Here is a 16,115-nt window from a genome sequence, read left to right as displayed (position 1 = left end):
GAAGGCTGACTGGCTGGTTGGTTGGGTAAAAAATAAAAATAAAAAAACGAAGCAATAAATATACAAATAAACAAATTTGTAAAATGAAATAGTTGTAAAAATGCACGAGCATTTCCAGTGGCCGCCGCCTGTCGCCTGCCGCCTGCCTGCTGTTGAATGGAAAGCATGAATATATTTTTTGTTTTTGGTTTTTTTTCGGCGAGGCTAAGATACATAAATACATATAGTAGATAGAGAGAATGTAGAACTATCGCTGGAATGCTCTCAGCAGCAGCAGCAACAATTCAACTTGAAATGCGCATTAAGCTGCATTTCATTTGGGTCCGTAACTGAAAAGAGCTGAAATGACAGTTTCATATTCAAATTTATGCATTTGGCCAGGTGGGTGGGCATTGAGGGGGTCATTTGCATACCAGTGGTAACTGGTGGTGCCTGCTGCTTCCTCCACAGTTGTTGCAGCAACAGAAACTTTTGGTCTGGCAGCAAAGAGAGCTGCCTCCGACCGATAGATCGATCGATCGATCGTTCAATGAAAGTGAAGTGCCAGTGCCAGTGTAACCAAATGACGGACTAATCGTCTGACGAACACCAACAAACAGCAAAATGGTTGTCTCAACGCTGAGCATTACGTTGGAGAACAATGGCAAAAATGCGGTGGATGTGCCACACGAAGGTGTTGCAGTGCCTGTGGTGCCAGATAACACGCCCCAGAAGTTTTCGGTTCTGTGCGGCAGCAACAATCATCAAATTAACAATAATGCCAACAACAATAATTACAATCATTTCACCAACAACTCGAACAAAACTCAAAAATCTCAACAACAACAACAACAACAAGAGAAGGAAAATGCTAAACTCAACAATAACAGCAGCAAATATTTCGATATGAATGGCAATGGAATAGAAATGGAAGTGGAAGTGGGAGTGGGTGTGGGAGTGGAACTGGATGCCATCCAAGGATCACCATCACCATCACCATCGAACGCCTCCACATCGATGGCCACGCCCCAGCGTAGCGCCTCCACCCTGCGTCGCGGCATTCAAATCCAACGATCCTCGACACGTTTGCGGCAACAACAGGCAAGTGGGTCTGCGGGGGCATGGCATTCCGGCAGCCCTGTTGGTTTATCGACAACTGCCTTCATCTACATATATACACGCATACATACATACACGAGTAGATGTATATGTAGCTCGAGTGTATGCTAACTAAAGTAAAAATAGCCAACAAGCAAGCACGGACAGCACGAAAACCAGTTGACAAGTAGGCTAACTGGCTGCCGTTGAGTGAGTTCCCCCCGCCTAGGCGTTAAAGCAATAAAAAATTAAAAGCAAAAGCAAAACGAAAACGAAAAAATACCAAACCAGAAACCAGTCGGAACGTTTGATTCGCAGCACACGTGCCTCGACACTAAGCTAGCTGCTAGTGCTCCGCTTCTATATATGTATCATCCGTTCTAAAGCTGGGTAGATAAATCTGTGCTCAGGGAACAAAATATATATTTGATGATTCGTACTACTGTGCCACTAGGGAACATTTACCGTAATTCTCTCTACAAATTTACCACAAGCAATCGATTCAGAAAAAGATTTTAGCGTACAAAATTTCAAAAATATTTAAAATTGATCTAAACCAGGGACCGTAAATAATGATTTTTTTTTGTTAAATTTTGTTCCTTATTTTTCAGTTCAGTAAAATAATTAAATTAATTAATAATAGTGCATAAAAATAATTATTATCACCAAAAGATTATGCATACAAATTTAAAAAAAATACAAACTATAATAATTGCGTTCCCTGATTTAAACCAAAGCAAATTTTGCAGTTTTTCAATGAAAATATTATAGATTGTGGAGTAAATAGAACCATTTCAGTGGTTGGATAACCCGGAATGAGGATAAAACAGTTACATTAGTGCACAAGATTGAACTGAGGGATAGAAGGAGGCTCCGTCCAAGGCTGCGAGAGAAATACAAATTGCTGATTATCCCAGTACCTAATCAAGATATTAAAATAGATGCAAATAATTAATTTTAGCAGCGCTCATTCAAGTACATATATGTATGATAAAGTGATTTATTATACTGATACTGCTTAACTGATAAAGGTGCTTGCAGAGCTCTTTATCGGCTTGAAATGCACTCTATCCAAATGTCGGGGTGGGGGATCGAGCAAGTGCACTTGTGGGCTGAGTTGACATACCCTTTGCCACGAGTGGGTAGAGGGTAGCAGCGTAAATATATTTTTAATTTTTTATTGTACGCGCAATTTCAATATTTATTTATGCCGGCAGTCGTTGTTATTTCTGACTTCGATGATGATGTCATGGCTTTGCCGTCAACGGTTTTTGTTGCTTTTAAAGGCATTCCCCTTCCATTTGTTGTTGTGTGTTGTGTGTGTTTTTCCTTAACAATTACTAAAGTTTCTGGTGTTTACGGGTTGCGGGTTGCTGTTGCTGTTGCTGTTGCTGTCAGATGATTGATGGCCCGAGCGAAGGTAAGAAGCTTTTGTAGGCTTCATTTGATCTATGAATAGCCAAAGGTACGGTTACGGTTACGGGTACGGCTACGGGCCAATGTCTAAGTGTTTCAACTTTTTCAATTTGTGTGGGAGTTTCGTTTCGTTTCGTTTCGTTCGACAAAGACACTTCCAGAGGAATTTCATTCTTTCATGGCTTCAGCTTCAAATGTTAAACGAAAGCTTACAAAAGATTCTCTCATTCCTATCTAAGGTGGTTCTATGGCTTTTGTTTGATAGTTTAAGTCTTAAAAGTTCTTCTTCTTCTTCTTTGAATGTGTTCATTCTCTGTGGTATTTTTATTTGCTGAAACCCAGAACCCAGAACCCACAGCAAGGGCTGTCTGTGTGGGAAGGAAGCATGTCAAATGGCTGATAAAAGTCTTGCCCCCAAAAACCACTTGCACTGATGTCCGAACTTAACTGGCATTCAAAATTTCAAAAGCACTTTATTCAATGATTCAACGACAAGTACAATTACTCCCCGTTTATTGCTTAAGAGGAGTGTGGTGGAGGGGGGAAGGGGGAAGGAATTTCATTGCAAACTTTGATTTCATTTGCAGTTTTAGAGGTACTCCACTTAATGGTCCTTCCGCTCTCTATCTAGTGGTGTCCCTTTTGAAAGCTTTTCGCTTGAAACTAATTCCACTTTTCTGTGACGCTGTGAACATGGCTGATACTGCTATAAAATTAATATCACAAAAAAGAGCTCTTTTCCGTTTCTTTTCCACTTAAATTTTCGAACTAAAAAACAGCTGATCAATTGAGCAAAATAGAAAATATTCATTGTGCATTCTTTCGCTGGGCCTTTTGTTGAGTGTCTCCCGTACTACAGCACCACCCACCCGCCAGTGTGTAGTGTACTATACATACGTATATCTTCTTTTGCTCTTTCTGTGGCTGCCTCGTCTCTGGCTGTCATCTGTTTTCGTTCAACCTCCAATGCCAATGCTCTCCAATCTCCGTTTCGGTTCACATGGTTAGTGCTCTGGAAGTGCTGGCATGGGCATGGGCATGGGTACAGGTGTAGATGGTGCTGCATGAGTTGGAAGATGAGAATGACCCTCACCTCTCTCTCTCTCTCTCTCTCTCTCTCGCTCGCTCTCTCTCTCGCTCTCGCTCCTATGGGGTCAAGGTGAGGGGTTGGGGTTGGGGGTGGTGTTGGTGTTGGTTCGGCATTTTTCAGAGGTGCTTGAAATTTTCTGCTGATTCTCTTTCTGTGTGTTGTGTTGTGTGTTGGGTTGTGTTGGGTTGGGTTGTTTGGAATTTTTGCTCTACGCTTTTGTTGCTCTTCTGGTTCCGTTCCCCCTCGAATTATTATGCAAGTTTAGCAGAATTTTGTTGTTGTATATTTCTTAGTTGCTGTTGTTTTCATCTTCTTTGTTCTTCCTCCTTCTCTTTCTGTCCCTCTTTCTGTTTCTGTTGGCTCTTCCGCCTTTTGGAATTCTGAGCGTCTTTTCTGTTGTTATTCAATTCCGTTGTCGTTTTTTTTGTTTCTTTCTGTCTTTTTCTGCTGTTGTTTTTTTCTGCTGTGTGGATTTTCTACTCTTTAAGGAGGGTATTACGATTTTAAAGCAACGCCAGGCAAAGCGTTTTAAATTTTCTGGAGCAGTCCAAGGCATTCTCCCTTGCACTTTACGGTTGTGTTTAGTACCAGGAACAGTAGCATTACCATTACCATAAATCTGGCTGCAATGGGAGCTAGAATGAACTTAAAAACTGTCTGTAGGGATTCACTAGATCTGTCCTCGCAGCCCTTGAAGATATGCATCTCTGCCGTGCCATATGGCACACCGAAAGATATGAATATTCTGTTCTGAAAGTGCAAAATAAATACACAAAATCAGCAAGAGAGAGAGAGAGAGAGCGCTGATCCATGTAGGATACATATTAATTACAAATCTCTGTCCCCCAAGTTACCCCCATTCTATTTTGTTGGTTCGGAAAAGCTTGCCATTTCCCCGTACTAAATAAATGCGTAACATATTTGGGGCAATTCCTTTGGTTTTATAAGCACTCTGGCATCAATAGCCACCCCCACATTGCGCTGTCGAACAGGTGAAGACAGTGGTGGGGGTGGGGGGGGTGTGCGTGGGGGCCACTTGAGGGGCTTCCGCAATAATTACAGACAACCACCGGGCCACACCCCACACCCCACAGCCCTTTGTTAACCGCTTTGCGCTCATTAACGCATCGCCGGGGCCTGCCCTGCAGGGGACTGTCCTCGATGGGATTTTCTGCGGTATGCAACGGGCCACACCCACCCGGCCACAAGAAACACAAGCCGCCCATCCACCCAGCCATCCACCCATCAGCTAAAGACTCTTTCGGGGCCACTGATACCATACCCTGCAGTTGCAGTTGCAGTTGCAGCTACAGCCAGTGCCGCAGGGCAGTGGAAAATGTTTGAGAAGGGCATGGAGAAGAGGGATTGGAGCATCTACTGGTGGGGATAATGGGATTTAACGGATGAATGCAGCACAGCACAGCACAGCACAGCTTTTCCAATTTAGATGGGCATTTCCTGCCCTTTTTGACTGACATTTTTTTCGCTCAAATCAAAGCAGAAATAGATTATCAGACGATGACACTGGCCACTGGCCACAGGGTATGCGGATGGGCGAATACCGCTCCGATGTTGACCTTCTTTGTGGCATTGGATTCTGTGGCATGTCCGCTCAGGTGGCGTTGCTGTTTCAACTGCTAATTAAATTAGCGCGATTGTCGCCGAATGCGGATTAAGTGCGCCACTTAAGAGTCAACGCCCAGCGGTAGTCCCCAGCCCAGAGCCACAATAAGAACACAGAGCCACCCGAACCCCAACCCGAACCCGAACTCCATTTCCTTGGCTAATGTTTCCGCCTATTTTCTGCAGGAGCAACTGCGCCGCCGACGCGAGGAAGAGGAGCGCATCGCCCAGCAGAATGAGTTCCTGCGGAACAGTCTGCGCGGCTCCCGCAAACTGAAGGCGCTCCAGGATTCGGCCACACCCGGCAAGGCGGCCATGGCCCAGCAGCCGCCGGCTGCGACGGGACTAGCCGCCATGCCCACCGGCGTGGAGAACGAGGCGTATCTGCCGGATGAGGATCAGGCACAGCCACAGCCACAGCCGCAGCCAGAGCAGATCGATGGTGGGTGCTCAATCTTAATCCTTTCCACTGGCCCAGACACTGACTCTCTCTCCTCTCATCTCCTCTCTCCCATCTGCAGGCTACGGTGAGCTGATCGCGGCACTCACCCGGCTCCAGAGCCAGCTGAGCAAGAGCGGCCTCAGCACGCTGGCCGGACGGGTCTCGGCCGCCCACAACGTCCTGGCCAGCGCCAGTGTGGCCCATGTGCTGGCCGCCCGCACCGCCGTCCTGCAGCGTCGACGCCCCCGCGTCGGCGGTCCACTGCACCACAACGCCCTCGGCCTGCAGAAGGACATCGTGGAGCTGCTGACCCAGTCGAACACCGCGGCGGCCATCGAGCTGGGCAACCTGCTCACCAGCCACGAGATGGAGGGCCTCCTGCTGGCCCACGACCGCATCGCCAACCACACGGACGGCACGCCCTCACCGACGCCGACGCCCACACCCGGCAGTGGGCTGGGCTCGATGAGCGGGGCCAGCAGTCCGGTGACGGGGCCCAAGCGAGCAATGGGCGGCGTGGTGGTGGCGCCACCAGTGGTGCCGCCAACGCTGGCGCAGCGCGGAGCAATGCCGCTGCCGCGCGGCGAGTCGCCGCCACCGCCACCGCTGCCCATGCCGATGCCCATGCCGATGCCCATGGCCATGCCGATGAGCGCCTGCTTCGGGACGCTCAACGACCAGAACGACAACATCCGAATAATCCAGATCGAGAAGTCGACGGAGCCGCTGGGCGCCACCGTGCGCAACGAGGGCGAGGCGGTGGTCATTGGGCGGATCGTGCGCGGCGGAGCCGCCGAGAAGTCCGGCCTGCTGCACGAGGGCGACGAGATCCTGGAGGTGAACGGCCAGGAGCTGCGCGGCAAGACGGTGAACGAGGTGTGCGCTCTGCTCGGTGCGATGCAGGGCACGCTGACATTCCTCATCGTGCCGGCGGGCAGTCCGCCCTCCGGGGGCTTTGGCGGCCTCGGGCTGCCCGGCGGTTTGGCCGGCAGCGGCGGACCCGGCTCGGGACTGGGTGCACACCGGGACACAGCCGTGCTGCATGTGCGGGCGCACTTTGACTACGACCCGGAGGACGATCTGTACATTCCGTGCCGGGAGCTGGGCATCAGCTTCCAGAAGGGCGACGTGCTGCACGTGATCAGCCGCGAGGACCCCAACTGGTGGCAGGCGTACCGCGAGGGCGAGGAGGACCAGACGCTGGCCGGCCTCATTCCTAGTCAGTCGTTCCAGCACCAGCGCGAGACGATGAAGCTGGCCATCGCCGAGGAGGCGGGCCTGGCCCGATCCCGCGGCAAGGATGGGGCCAGCAGCAAGGGTGCCACCCTGCTCTGTGCGCGCAAGGGTCGCAAAAAGAAGAAGAAGGCCAGCTCGGAGGCAGGGTAAGCATCTGCCAGGCTGCCAGGCTACCAGGCCATACTGATCTCTCTTCCTCTCTGTTGTCGCCATTTGCAGCTATCCGTTGTACGCCACGACGGCGCCGGATGAGACCGATCCGGAGGAGATACTCACCTACGAGGAGGTGGCCCTCTACTATCCGCGGGCCACCCACAAGCGGCCCATTGTCCTGATCGGACCGCCCAACATCGGACGCCACGAGCTGCGCCAGCGCCTGATGGCGGACTCGGAGCGCTTCTCCGCTGCAGTGCCACGTAAGTGGAGTCCTCTCGCAGCCTCTCGCTGCCTGCAGCCGCTCTCTCTCTCTCTCTCTGTATTTATCTATCTCTCTCGCTCTCTGCGTGTCCTGGCAGTGTTCTATCTGCTCGAGGAGCGCCTCAAGGAGGCCAAGAAAAAGACCACGGCCAAGGGTAAAGCACAGCCACTGCCACTGAATCCCAGAGCATTTGCTAGCTATGCCCAGGCTTCTGGTGTCCCTCCATCCTCTACATCCCACACCCCACACCCCAACACCCGCTACATGCACACACTCAATCCCTGGCTAACCTCTCATCCATCTACTGTTCTCTCTCGCCCTGCAGACACATCACGTGCCCGGAGGGAGGGCGAGGTGCCCGGTGTCGACTATCATTTCATCACGCGCCAGGCCTTCGAGGCGGACATCCTGGCCCGTCGCTTCGTGGAGCACGGCGAGTACGAGAAGGCCTACTACGGTGAGTCGGCGTCAGCCCGGGGCATACCACGGAACGGAAATTAATGTACATATATACCCAAAACCCACAGGCACATCACTGGAGGCCATACGAACGGTGGTGGCCAGCGGCAAGATCTGCGTGCTCAATCTGCATCCGCAGAGCCTGAAGCTGCTGCGAGCCTCCGACCTGAAGCCCTATGTGGTCCTGGTGGCGCCCCCCAGCCTCGACAAGCTGCGGCAGAAGAAGCTGCGCAATGGGGAACCATTCAAGGTGAGAGTCTCAAGGCGAGATTTTGCGTCTGAATTGTGTGTGCTAAATTTTGGATTCATTTTTGGCAGGAGGAAGAACTCAAAGACATCATTGCCACGGCCAGGGACATGGAGGCGCGATGGGGCCATCTCTTTGACATGATCATCATCAACAATGATACGGAGCGCGCCTACCATCAGCTGCTGGCCGAGATCAATTCGCTGGAGCGCGAGCCACAATGGGTGCCCGCCCAGTGGGTGCACAACAATCGGGACGAGTCATAAGGAGCCACTGGAAGCAGAGGCCAGCGACCTACATCCCCTCCCCCCACACACACACCCACCCATCTCAAACTGCAACTCCTGCTACTTCTGCTCCTGCCGCAGTCTTTGTAAATACAGAATTTCCATCGAGGCCATCAGCGAGGTCCTGCACGAGTCCCTCGAAGAAGTACCACACACACACACCCCCCCTATATCACTGTATTTTATATACCCCCGCCCCCTACCCATAAATATTTATATTAACTGTTTGCGAATGTCCCTCCCTCCTCGTGTGTGTGTTTTTTTTTTAACTGTTTGGAAAGCACTTCCATGCCCATTACGTATGTTGTATGTCCAGTCCACCCACCCCACTGTGTACTTATGTTAACGGAATTGTTCTTCGATTAACCATTATTGTTCCATACTTTTTTTTTTAACCCTAACTTATATACAATACACATAATATATAATGCATACGAGTATATATACCATACAATATATCGTATTTACTTATTTATTTTTTTTGTTTTTTTTTAAGCCAGGGCTGCGCGGGCAAATCGAAATTGTAAATTAGCAAATTACGACAGCCCGAAAGCCCTGAAGAGCCCAAAATAAATTGTGTAATAATACTACTACCGTAAGCGATAACAACCAACAACAACAAACCAATCGAATCGAATGCAAATCCAAAATGTTAACAGAGCCAGAACAATCCGTACAATCCGTAGGCAGCGGGCGGTTAAAGGAGAAGAAACAGAAACAAAACACGTGATGTAGGAAGGGGAGGAAGGAAAGAGTGGAATGTGTAGAGAATCAGATGCATATTGCAATTACGTAATCTATTTACTTTATACAGATACCGATACCGATACCGATATACATACTAGTATACATAACTTATAGACGAAGATCGAAGCGTACTTAAACCATTTAACTCTTAACGAAACGTAGCAAAGTAAAAGCTTTGAAGCGAGAGAAAGAGAAACAACAAAATCAGTACGTCATTGCCAAAAAAAAAAAAAAAGACGAGAGTGAGCGAGAGTGGAGAGGGGGAAAGTAACGGATAATGGATAATGGAAGATGGATGATGATAGATCGAGTTAGGGGGTGGGAAAAAAATTACTTAGAGCAAAGAAAACACGAGCAACCACGAGCGAAATTGTTTAGACGAACAAATGCAAAAGCCGAAACCGTAGCGAACTTGAAGCACTGTAAAAATAAAAACCAAAACAAGTAATCGAATGAAAAGCGATTGGGTGGGGGATGTAATCGATGTGGATGGGTGGGTAAAGGGAAAGGGAAAGGCAGCATTAGGTTGGAAAATGCATTAGGCTAAGCATCAAACGAAAATACAAAAGTAAATGTTGTTGTAATTAATTATCGTAAACTACAAAAAACAAAAAGCGAAAAAGCTAAAAAACAAAACACGTCTAGAGAACAAAGAAAGGAAAGAGTAAGAGTTGGTTTCCCACAGCCAAAACCACTAACGAGACCGGAATAGTTGCAGGTTTTAGGCATGAATAACATATTTTGATGAAATATATATTATATAGAAATATATACATACATACATACGAATACGAGTACACGTACATACGTGTACAAGTACGAGTATATGTATGTGTGCAGAGTGCAACATCTGGAGGCGGGCAACATGAATTTTATATTGAATGAAGGGGTAGTAAGAACGGGGGCAAAAACTACGAGTATATGTATGTATGTATGTAAACACAATGTTAAACACTTGAAAGATTCTACGAGCGAAACAGAAATCCATATATACATATACATATATATATATATATACATAAATATACATATAATTAAATTGGAAATATTTTTTTTTTTTGTAGTCAACAACGTATAAACAATGTGTGTGCAGTAAATCTGTTTAAGTTTTTATTTATACGCATTCCAAATGAAACTAAATGAAATAAAACAAATAAAATAAATACGAAACATGAGAAAAACAAAAGAAATCAAACGACAACCAATACAAAAAACAAAACAAAAATCACTAATAAATACAAATGCAAATATTTAGTACGTTGTATGTGTGTATATGTGTGGCGTAGCAAAAAACTAAACTAAATTACGAAACAAAATTACCTAAAACAAACACACAAAGTACATGCAAACCGAGAAAGCGAAGCTAGAATATGCTTGAGCAGATTACAGAGCAGAGAACAGACACAAGGTTTAACAGCAACTGTATGGGGAAAAAACAGACAAAACCATTTTTAAGTAACCCCAAAACGCAAGCGCAAGCGCAAAGAAGCGATTAAGTCAGACGAAATAATAATATTAAAACGAATAATAAAAGAATGACAAGCAAACGAGTCTTAACTGCGTTTCCATGCATTTGAATTTCGGTTGAGTGGGCGGCCTATCGATAGGTTGGCGCCTGCTCATAATTGCGTCGATCTATGCTCGTCTTTGCGTCGATCGCTTCTCATATTTGCTGATTTTCCTCCCAGGAGATCGATAGACTAAGTGGACGTTGTTTTTAGCTTTTAAAATGCTAAGCAGAGTTTTGTTTATTAATACAGTTAGAAACAGGAGAAATCAAAAGAAAAGTTATGTAAAGTTTGTGTTGGGAACAGATCTTGGCCGGGGATATCGCTGGACTGGAAGGTTATCGTGGGTTCCTTTGGCTGAAGGGAGCGAATGGGGTTGATATCTTTCACCACCCGCCGCCGCCATGTTTGCCACCACCATTTCCGCCGCCGCCGCCTCCGTGCTTGCCACCGCCGCCTCCACCGCTCTTTTGCCAGCCTCCCTGGCCACCACCGCCTCCACCTTGCTGCCATCCACCTCCACCGCCGCCGCCTTGCTGCCAGCCTCCTTGGCCACCACCACTCTTCTGCCAGCCTCCTTGGCCCCCACCTCCGCCTCCGGAACCGCCAGCCGAGACAAAGGCGAAGAGGAGTCCGCACAGGAACACAACGAGTAGGGCGTACCGCATGATGAACTGATAAAGAGGAACTCTGTGTCGGATTGCTGCTGGAAGCTTGACTCCACCGAAACTGATGCTCTATTCCGGCCCAGAACAGCGCTTATATAGCATTTACTATGGCCCAAAATCCAACCAAGTCACGCTGCTGCACCCGGAACCGGGTTCAGCATAAGCATCTGAAGCTCTCGGCTCAGCACAAAGCCATAGATCTTGAGAACGCAGCTGCACCTGCAATCACTGCCAAGGTGCAGCACACGGGGGCAACACTGGCCACTTGTAAACTGTTGAGCCACTGCCTCTTCATTAATTATGTGCCACAAACGCCCTCGGCCTGGCACTTGTAGCTCTCCGTAGCTCTGTCATTTATCAGATAATATTTGCATAGCTCTTGATACCCTCTAGAAGGGGGTAGTGGTGGTGTGGAGTAGTGCGAATGTACTTACTACAAACTACATTATTCTAGTTTTAAATGCTCGCATTCGCTTTTCTCTCTTCCCGCGTACATTTGGTCAGCAATCGGTGCTGTCAACTTTTTAGAGGAAAAGTAGCTGTTCAGTGGTCCAACATGACAAAATAGCTTTTAAACTTGGACCTTTAAGTCGAACTTTAAAATTAGCCAGAACTAGCTATAAAATAGCTGATTTGGCAACAGTGAAAGCCGTTTATTTGTTGTTTCTTTGCTGTGATGAACAAGAACAATGCAATGATTCGTATAGATCGACTCCTTCACTCAAACTCTGCTTGAAGGGAGAACAATGATGAGTAACAGTTGGGTCGAGATTTATTGCGTCTATTGGCCATGCTCCAAGAATATAATGCAAAAACTCAAAGTTGAAAATGAATTGTACAAAAATGTATTGAACCCTTTTTCCATTTATAATTTATCAAGCTGGGCCCACTGTGCGCATCTGCTGAGCTGTCTCGTGATCGCTCGGATCGTTTCTTATGAACAGACCAGAACACAGCAGAACTGGGGTGGTGGTGGTGTAAAAGAGAGTGCGGCAGAGAGGTTTTTCCTTCATTTTCCCCTTTTCTTTTACTGGGAAGTTTTTCTTTGTTTTTCTCCGTTCTAAAATTGAAAAGTTGTAAAAGGATTTCACTCCGGTTTGCCTACCTTTGTTAGTTCGGAAAATTAAACACTTTTTTTTTTTTTTTGGAAAAATTATTAAACAGAAAACTTTTATTTCAACAAATACATATCTGGGGGATGTGACACTGAGATGGGGGAGCTGTGGGTGCTATCACAATTACCAGCTGCCGCCACCGCCGCCGCCACCCTGGGCCCAGCCACCAGGTGGAGCCCATCCTCCGGACTGACCACCGCCCTGTGCCCATCCTCCGCCACCGCCACCACCAGCTCCAGAATCCGCTTCGGAGATGACTTTGATGATCTTGACAGAAGAGCCACCACCACCGCCTCCTCCTCCGGAAGACCAGCCGCCACCGCCGCCTCCTCCTCCGGAAGACCAGCCGCCACCGCCGCCTCCACCTCCGGAAGACCAGCCGCCACCGCCACCGCCACCGCCATGTCCTCCAGAAGACGACTGCTGGGAGATGATCTTGATGATTTTGATCTCCTGACCGCCACCGCCCCCACCGCCGCCTCCTGACTGCCAGCCGCCACCGCCGCCTCCTCCTCCGGAAGACCAGCCGCCACCGCCACCGCCACCGCCATGTCCTCCAGAAGACGATTGCTGGGAGATGATCTTGATGATTTTGATCTCCTGACCGCCACCGCCCCCACCGCCGCCTCCTGACTGCCAGCCGCCACCTCCACCGCCGCCTCCCGACTGCCAGCCGCCACCGCCGCCTCCTGAGGAAGCACTCTCTTGGATCACTTTGAAGACCTTCACAGGAGCAGCAGAGCCATGATCATGTCCGCCGCCGCCGCCGCCGCCGCCGCCGCCGCCGCCACCGCCAGGCTTTGGCTTGGCCGTCACGCTGGCCGCTCCGATGAGCAGGAGACACACAAAGGCCTGCAAGACAGAGACCCAGACAGTCAGCAATCAGCAAGGATTCACACACAAAAAGCACCAAAAAAAAAAAAAGAAAAAACAAAAGGGGGAAAGGGATCAGCAGGCAACGCGATGTCTGGGATATGTTTTTTGGATGGGGAGATAAAATTTGGGATATTCCACAATCCTGCCGAGTCCACGTACTTTCATGGCTGCTAACGCTTCGAGTGAGTACTGCGCTGAATTGAATACGCTCTGTGGAAACGCCGCGGATCCACAACTGACATGACCACCACCGGGTGCCCAGGCTTATATACCCAGCCCCAGCTGAGCCGAGATGCTGTGGCTGTGGCTGTGGCTGCAGAGCCCCACGAGCATTAACCGGAAAAGCACTGCAGAAAATGCTGCAAAAAGCAACGATTTTCCACGCTCACTGCTGGAGTCGAGTCGAAGTGCGGTAGTTGCAGATGGCATGCAGCATGTGGCAGATGGTAGAGGTGGCTCTGCCAGGCAGCAATGTGGGCCAAAGCTGCCGCATCATCATCATTGCCATTAGAGCCGTTAGGGATAGTGGTCCGGGATGGCAGGCAGGCAGGCAGGCGGTAGGCGGTAGGTGGTAGGCGGTAAGCGAAAGTGAGGCGACTCTCTGTCCACAGACAACTCATAACGGTGACTCCATTCGTTTGTCCCATCTGCAACAGATTGTGGCTGTGGCTGTGTGTGTGGCGTTGGTGGCCGGTCGAACGGTTCGTTTGTGTGGCATCAGCATGAGCATTGCATGAGCATACCCCCAAACAGTCCGACTAAGCAGTTGGCTGCACCTTTCCCATTAAATAATCCATGTGGCAGCCGCCGTAAAAACACCGACCCAACTTGAAACTTGCAACTGCTGATGCTGGGTGACATTATTTGATTTGCATCTCGGGCTCTGCAGCCCGTAATGGCCCGATCATTTGCAATTTTCCCCAAAACGATGACAAAGCCCCAGTTGAACGACGGGACCAGCGTCAGACCTGTTGCCCGATCCCAGATCTCAGATTTCAGCATTCATCCATTAACCATTCGGGCATGACATGTCCACATTAGCCACACCAACAGACCAACAGACCAAAAGCCACCGAAAACCGCCACATGGTTCACAGCCAAAAATGTGTTCCAAAAGATCGCTTTAAAATGTGCAGACAAATTGGCCAACAGGCGGGACAGGCGTCAAAGTCGATCGAGTCTGGAGACCTGCACGAGGTGCCTCCGCCCCCGTTTATTTATTTCCAGAATATGATTACCAAAATCTTTTGATAAATTCTTTTTGCAAATGATTGACCCATGAAAAGGAATAGAAATACTCCAGTCAGTACCTCAATAAAGCAGGGAATAAAGGGAAACAAAGGGAATATTTTTACCAAAAAGCACTTTCGAGCGAAGTCTAGCGAATTTCAGATATATCCACATACAAACTTATGTATGTATATACAATATGTGTATTTAATTTGTTAAAATAAATAAGCAACAGATGGTACATATTCACATTTTCTTATAGCTGTTATACTCGAAAATGAAGCTACACTTTTGGGATTAGTAAAGGGAAATCCTATGTACATCGATCTGTCTGTCAGCTTCGGAAGAGGGCCAAAAAATATCTTCTGATTGTCAGGAAATATTAAATGGTTTTTCTCTGCACAAATCAAATCGTTGCGTTTCGAAATTTGTTCAATATATCTGCAGACATCGAACCCACATACATTTAGCATTCAGTTAACAACGAGATGCACTCCATCACACAGTCCGAACCACAAGCCACACGCTTGCCTCTCATTAAGGGGTCTAGGAAAAGGGCGGCTTTGGAGGCGTGCCAGCAGCACTCCACTCCACTAATTACAGATGCGATAATTTCCAACGAAAGTGCCATGTGAGCGGCGGCAGCACACTCACACTCACACTCATAAAACTCCTCATCAGCATCTCTTACACAATCTGGCGGAGATCCCCGCGGAAGAGGCAGCACAGACATAGTAAATAAACTGCCGTCAATTGCAACGACGACCCAGACGACAGACGCAGTGGCAGTTGCAGTTGCAGTTGCATTACCAATTGCAGTTACTGAAGACGCAACACGACGCACTAGCGGCGCGAACAGTGGATGGTAGTCACAGGGCCTCCCCACCTCAGGGGGCATGAGTCTCGAGGAGCTAAGCGGCCAGCATCATATAATCGTACATGCTGTGAGCGTCTGCTACAGCAGGCTAAAACGATTGGATCGGATTAGATCAGCGTGGCACGAGGCCACAGACACGGACACAGCTACAGCCACAGCAGCTGGCTGCTAAACAGCAAGAAAACACCACAAAATTGTGGGATAATTCTCCATAGACACCAGGCAATGCTGGGTTTAATATCTGATGGATAGGCCTGATAGGCCCAGCACCCGTATCAATCCTTTTCCCTGAGGGCTGGGCTGCATTTTAAATTTCCACTTGCTTTGCAGCCAGTGTGCCCAGCGACAGTCAACGTTCGGGCCCATAAGTGGCAAGTGGCAACGAGGAAGTGCCACAAACAGCCTCGACCTATCCTATGGCTTGTGCCAGGGCAGAGGCAGCGGCAGCGGCTGGGGGCAGGCATGCTGGCGAGACGCTCACAGACAATACATTTTTTTTGTAGTGTACTGGAGCAGCGGGTCAACTGCACGCTTCGCGATTCGGATGCACCGCCTTCGGGTCTTCGGGTTGGGGGGAAGAGGTGGAAAACAAGTTTTGTGCCTCCATGAACTTATGATATTTATGGGAGCTTGCCACGGAGCGGAGGTTCCCCTTTCTCACTAATATTTGGATGCCGGGTCTATAATTTTCGCATTGAAACCGAAATACAAAGAGACAGAGAGAGACACAGAAAGTGAGCGAGAGAGACGACATTCGATCAAATATTGTAATCGCTTGAAAAAGAGCCGGTCGATGTCT

The 16,115-nt window shown here is 48.5% G+C and overlaps 3 protein-coding genes across 5 annotated transcripts in view; 1 reads left to right on the top strand and 2 right to left on the bottom strand.

Moving 5' to 3' along the window:
- LOC111068965 overlaps nt 1-8,457 on the top strand; it is a 59,839-nt gene extending 51,382 nt beyond the window's left edge. For 2 of the 3 annotated variants that reach the window (XM_022358791.2, XM_022358792.2), the window contains 6 exons: nt 5,393-5,648; nt 5,728-7,030; nt 7,104-7,300; nt 7,628-7,759; nt 7,830-8,011; nt 8,080-8,457. In XM_022358791.2, the coding sequence (XP_022214483.2) occupies nt 5,393-5,648; nt 5,728-7,030; nt 7,104-7,300; nt 7,628-7,759; nt 7,830-8,011; nt 8,080-8,274 (2,265 nt within the window). In that variant the 3' untranslated portion in view covers nt 8,275-8,457. Of the gene's footprint in view, nt 1-5,392; nt 5,649-5,727; nt 7,031-7,103; nt 7,301-7,399; nt 7,457-7,627; nt 7,760-7,829; nt 8,012-8,079 lie in introns of all 3 variants that reach the window. The other variant, XM_041595824.1, reaches the window with a different exon arrangement.
- A 2,299-nt stretch (nt 8,458-10,756) lies between these two features.
- Nucleotides 10,757-11,299, bottom strand: LOC111069035 (protein FAM98B). The gene has a single exon (XM_022358913.2). The coding sequence runs from the start codon at nt 11,216-11,218 to the stop codon at nt 10,937-10,939; it is 282 nt and encodes a 93-aa protein (XP_022214605.2). The 5' UTR covers nt 11,219-11,299; the 3' UTR covers nt 10,757-10,936.
- Nucleotides 11,300-12,385: 1,086 nt separating this feature from the next.
- Nucleotides 12,386-13,476, bottom strand: LOC111069033 (glycine-rich cell wall structural protein 1.8). Its single transcript, XM_022358912.2, has 2 exons — nt 13,369-13,476; nt 12,386-13,185 (listed from the first exon to the last, which is right to left on the bottom strand). The coding sequence occupies exons 1-2, from the start codon at nt 13,372-13,374 to the stop codon at nt 12,457-12,459; spliced, it is 735 nt and encodes a 244-aa protein (XP_022214604.2). The 5' UTR covers nt 13,375-13,476; the 3' UTR covers nt 12,386-12,456.
- Nucleotides 13,477-16,115: the final 2,639 nt, after the last annotated feature.

This window comes from Drosophila obscura, unplaced genomic scaffold (assembly GCF_018151105.1).
Source record: "Drosophila obscura isolate BZ-5 IFL unplaced genomic scaffold, ASM1815110v1 contig_84, whole genome shotgun sequence".
In the NCBI taxonomy this organism is placed as follows: Eukaryota; Metazoa; Arthropoda; class Insecta; order Diptera; family Drosophilidae; genus Drosophila; species Drosophila obscura.
This window is presented reverse-complemented; position numbering and strand designations above follow the sequence as displayed.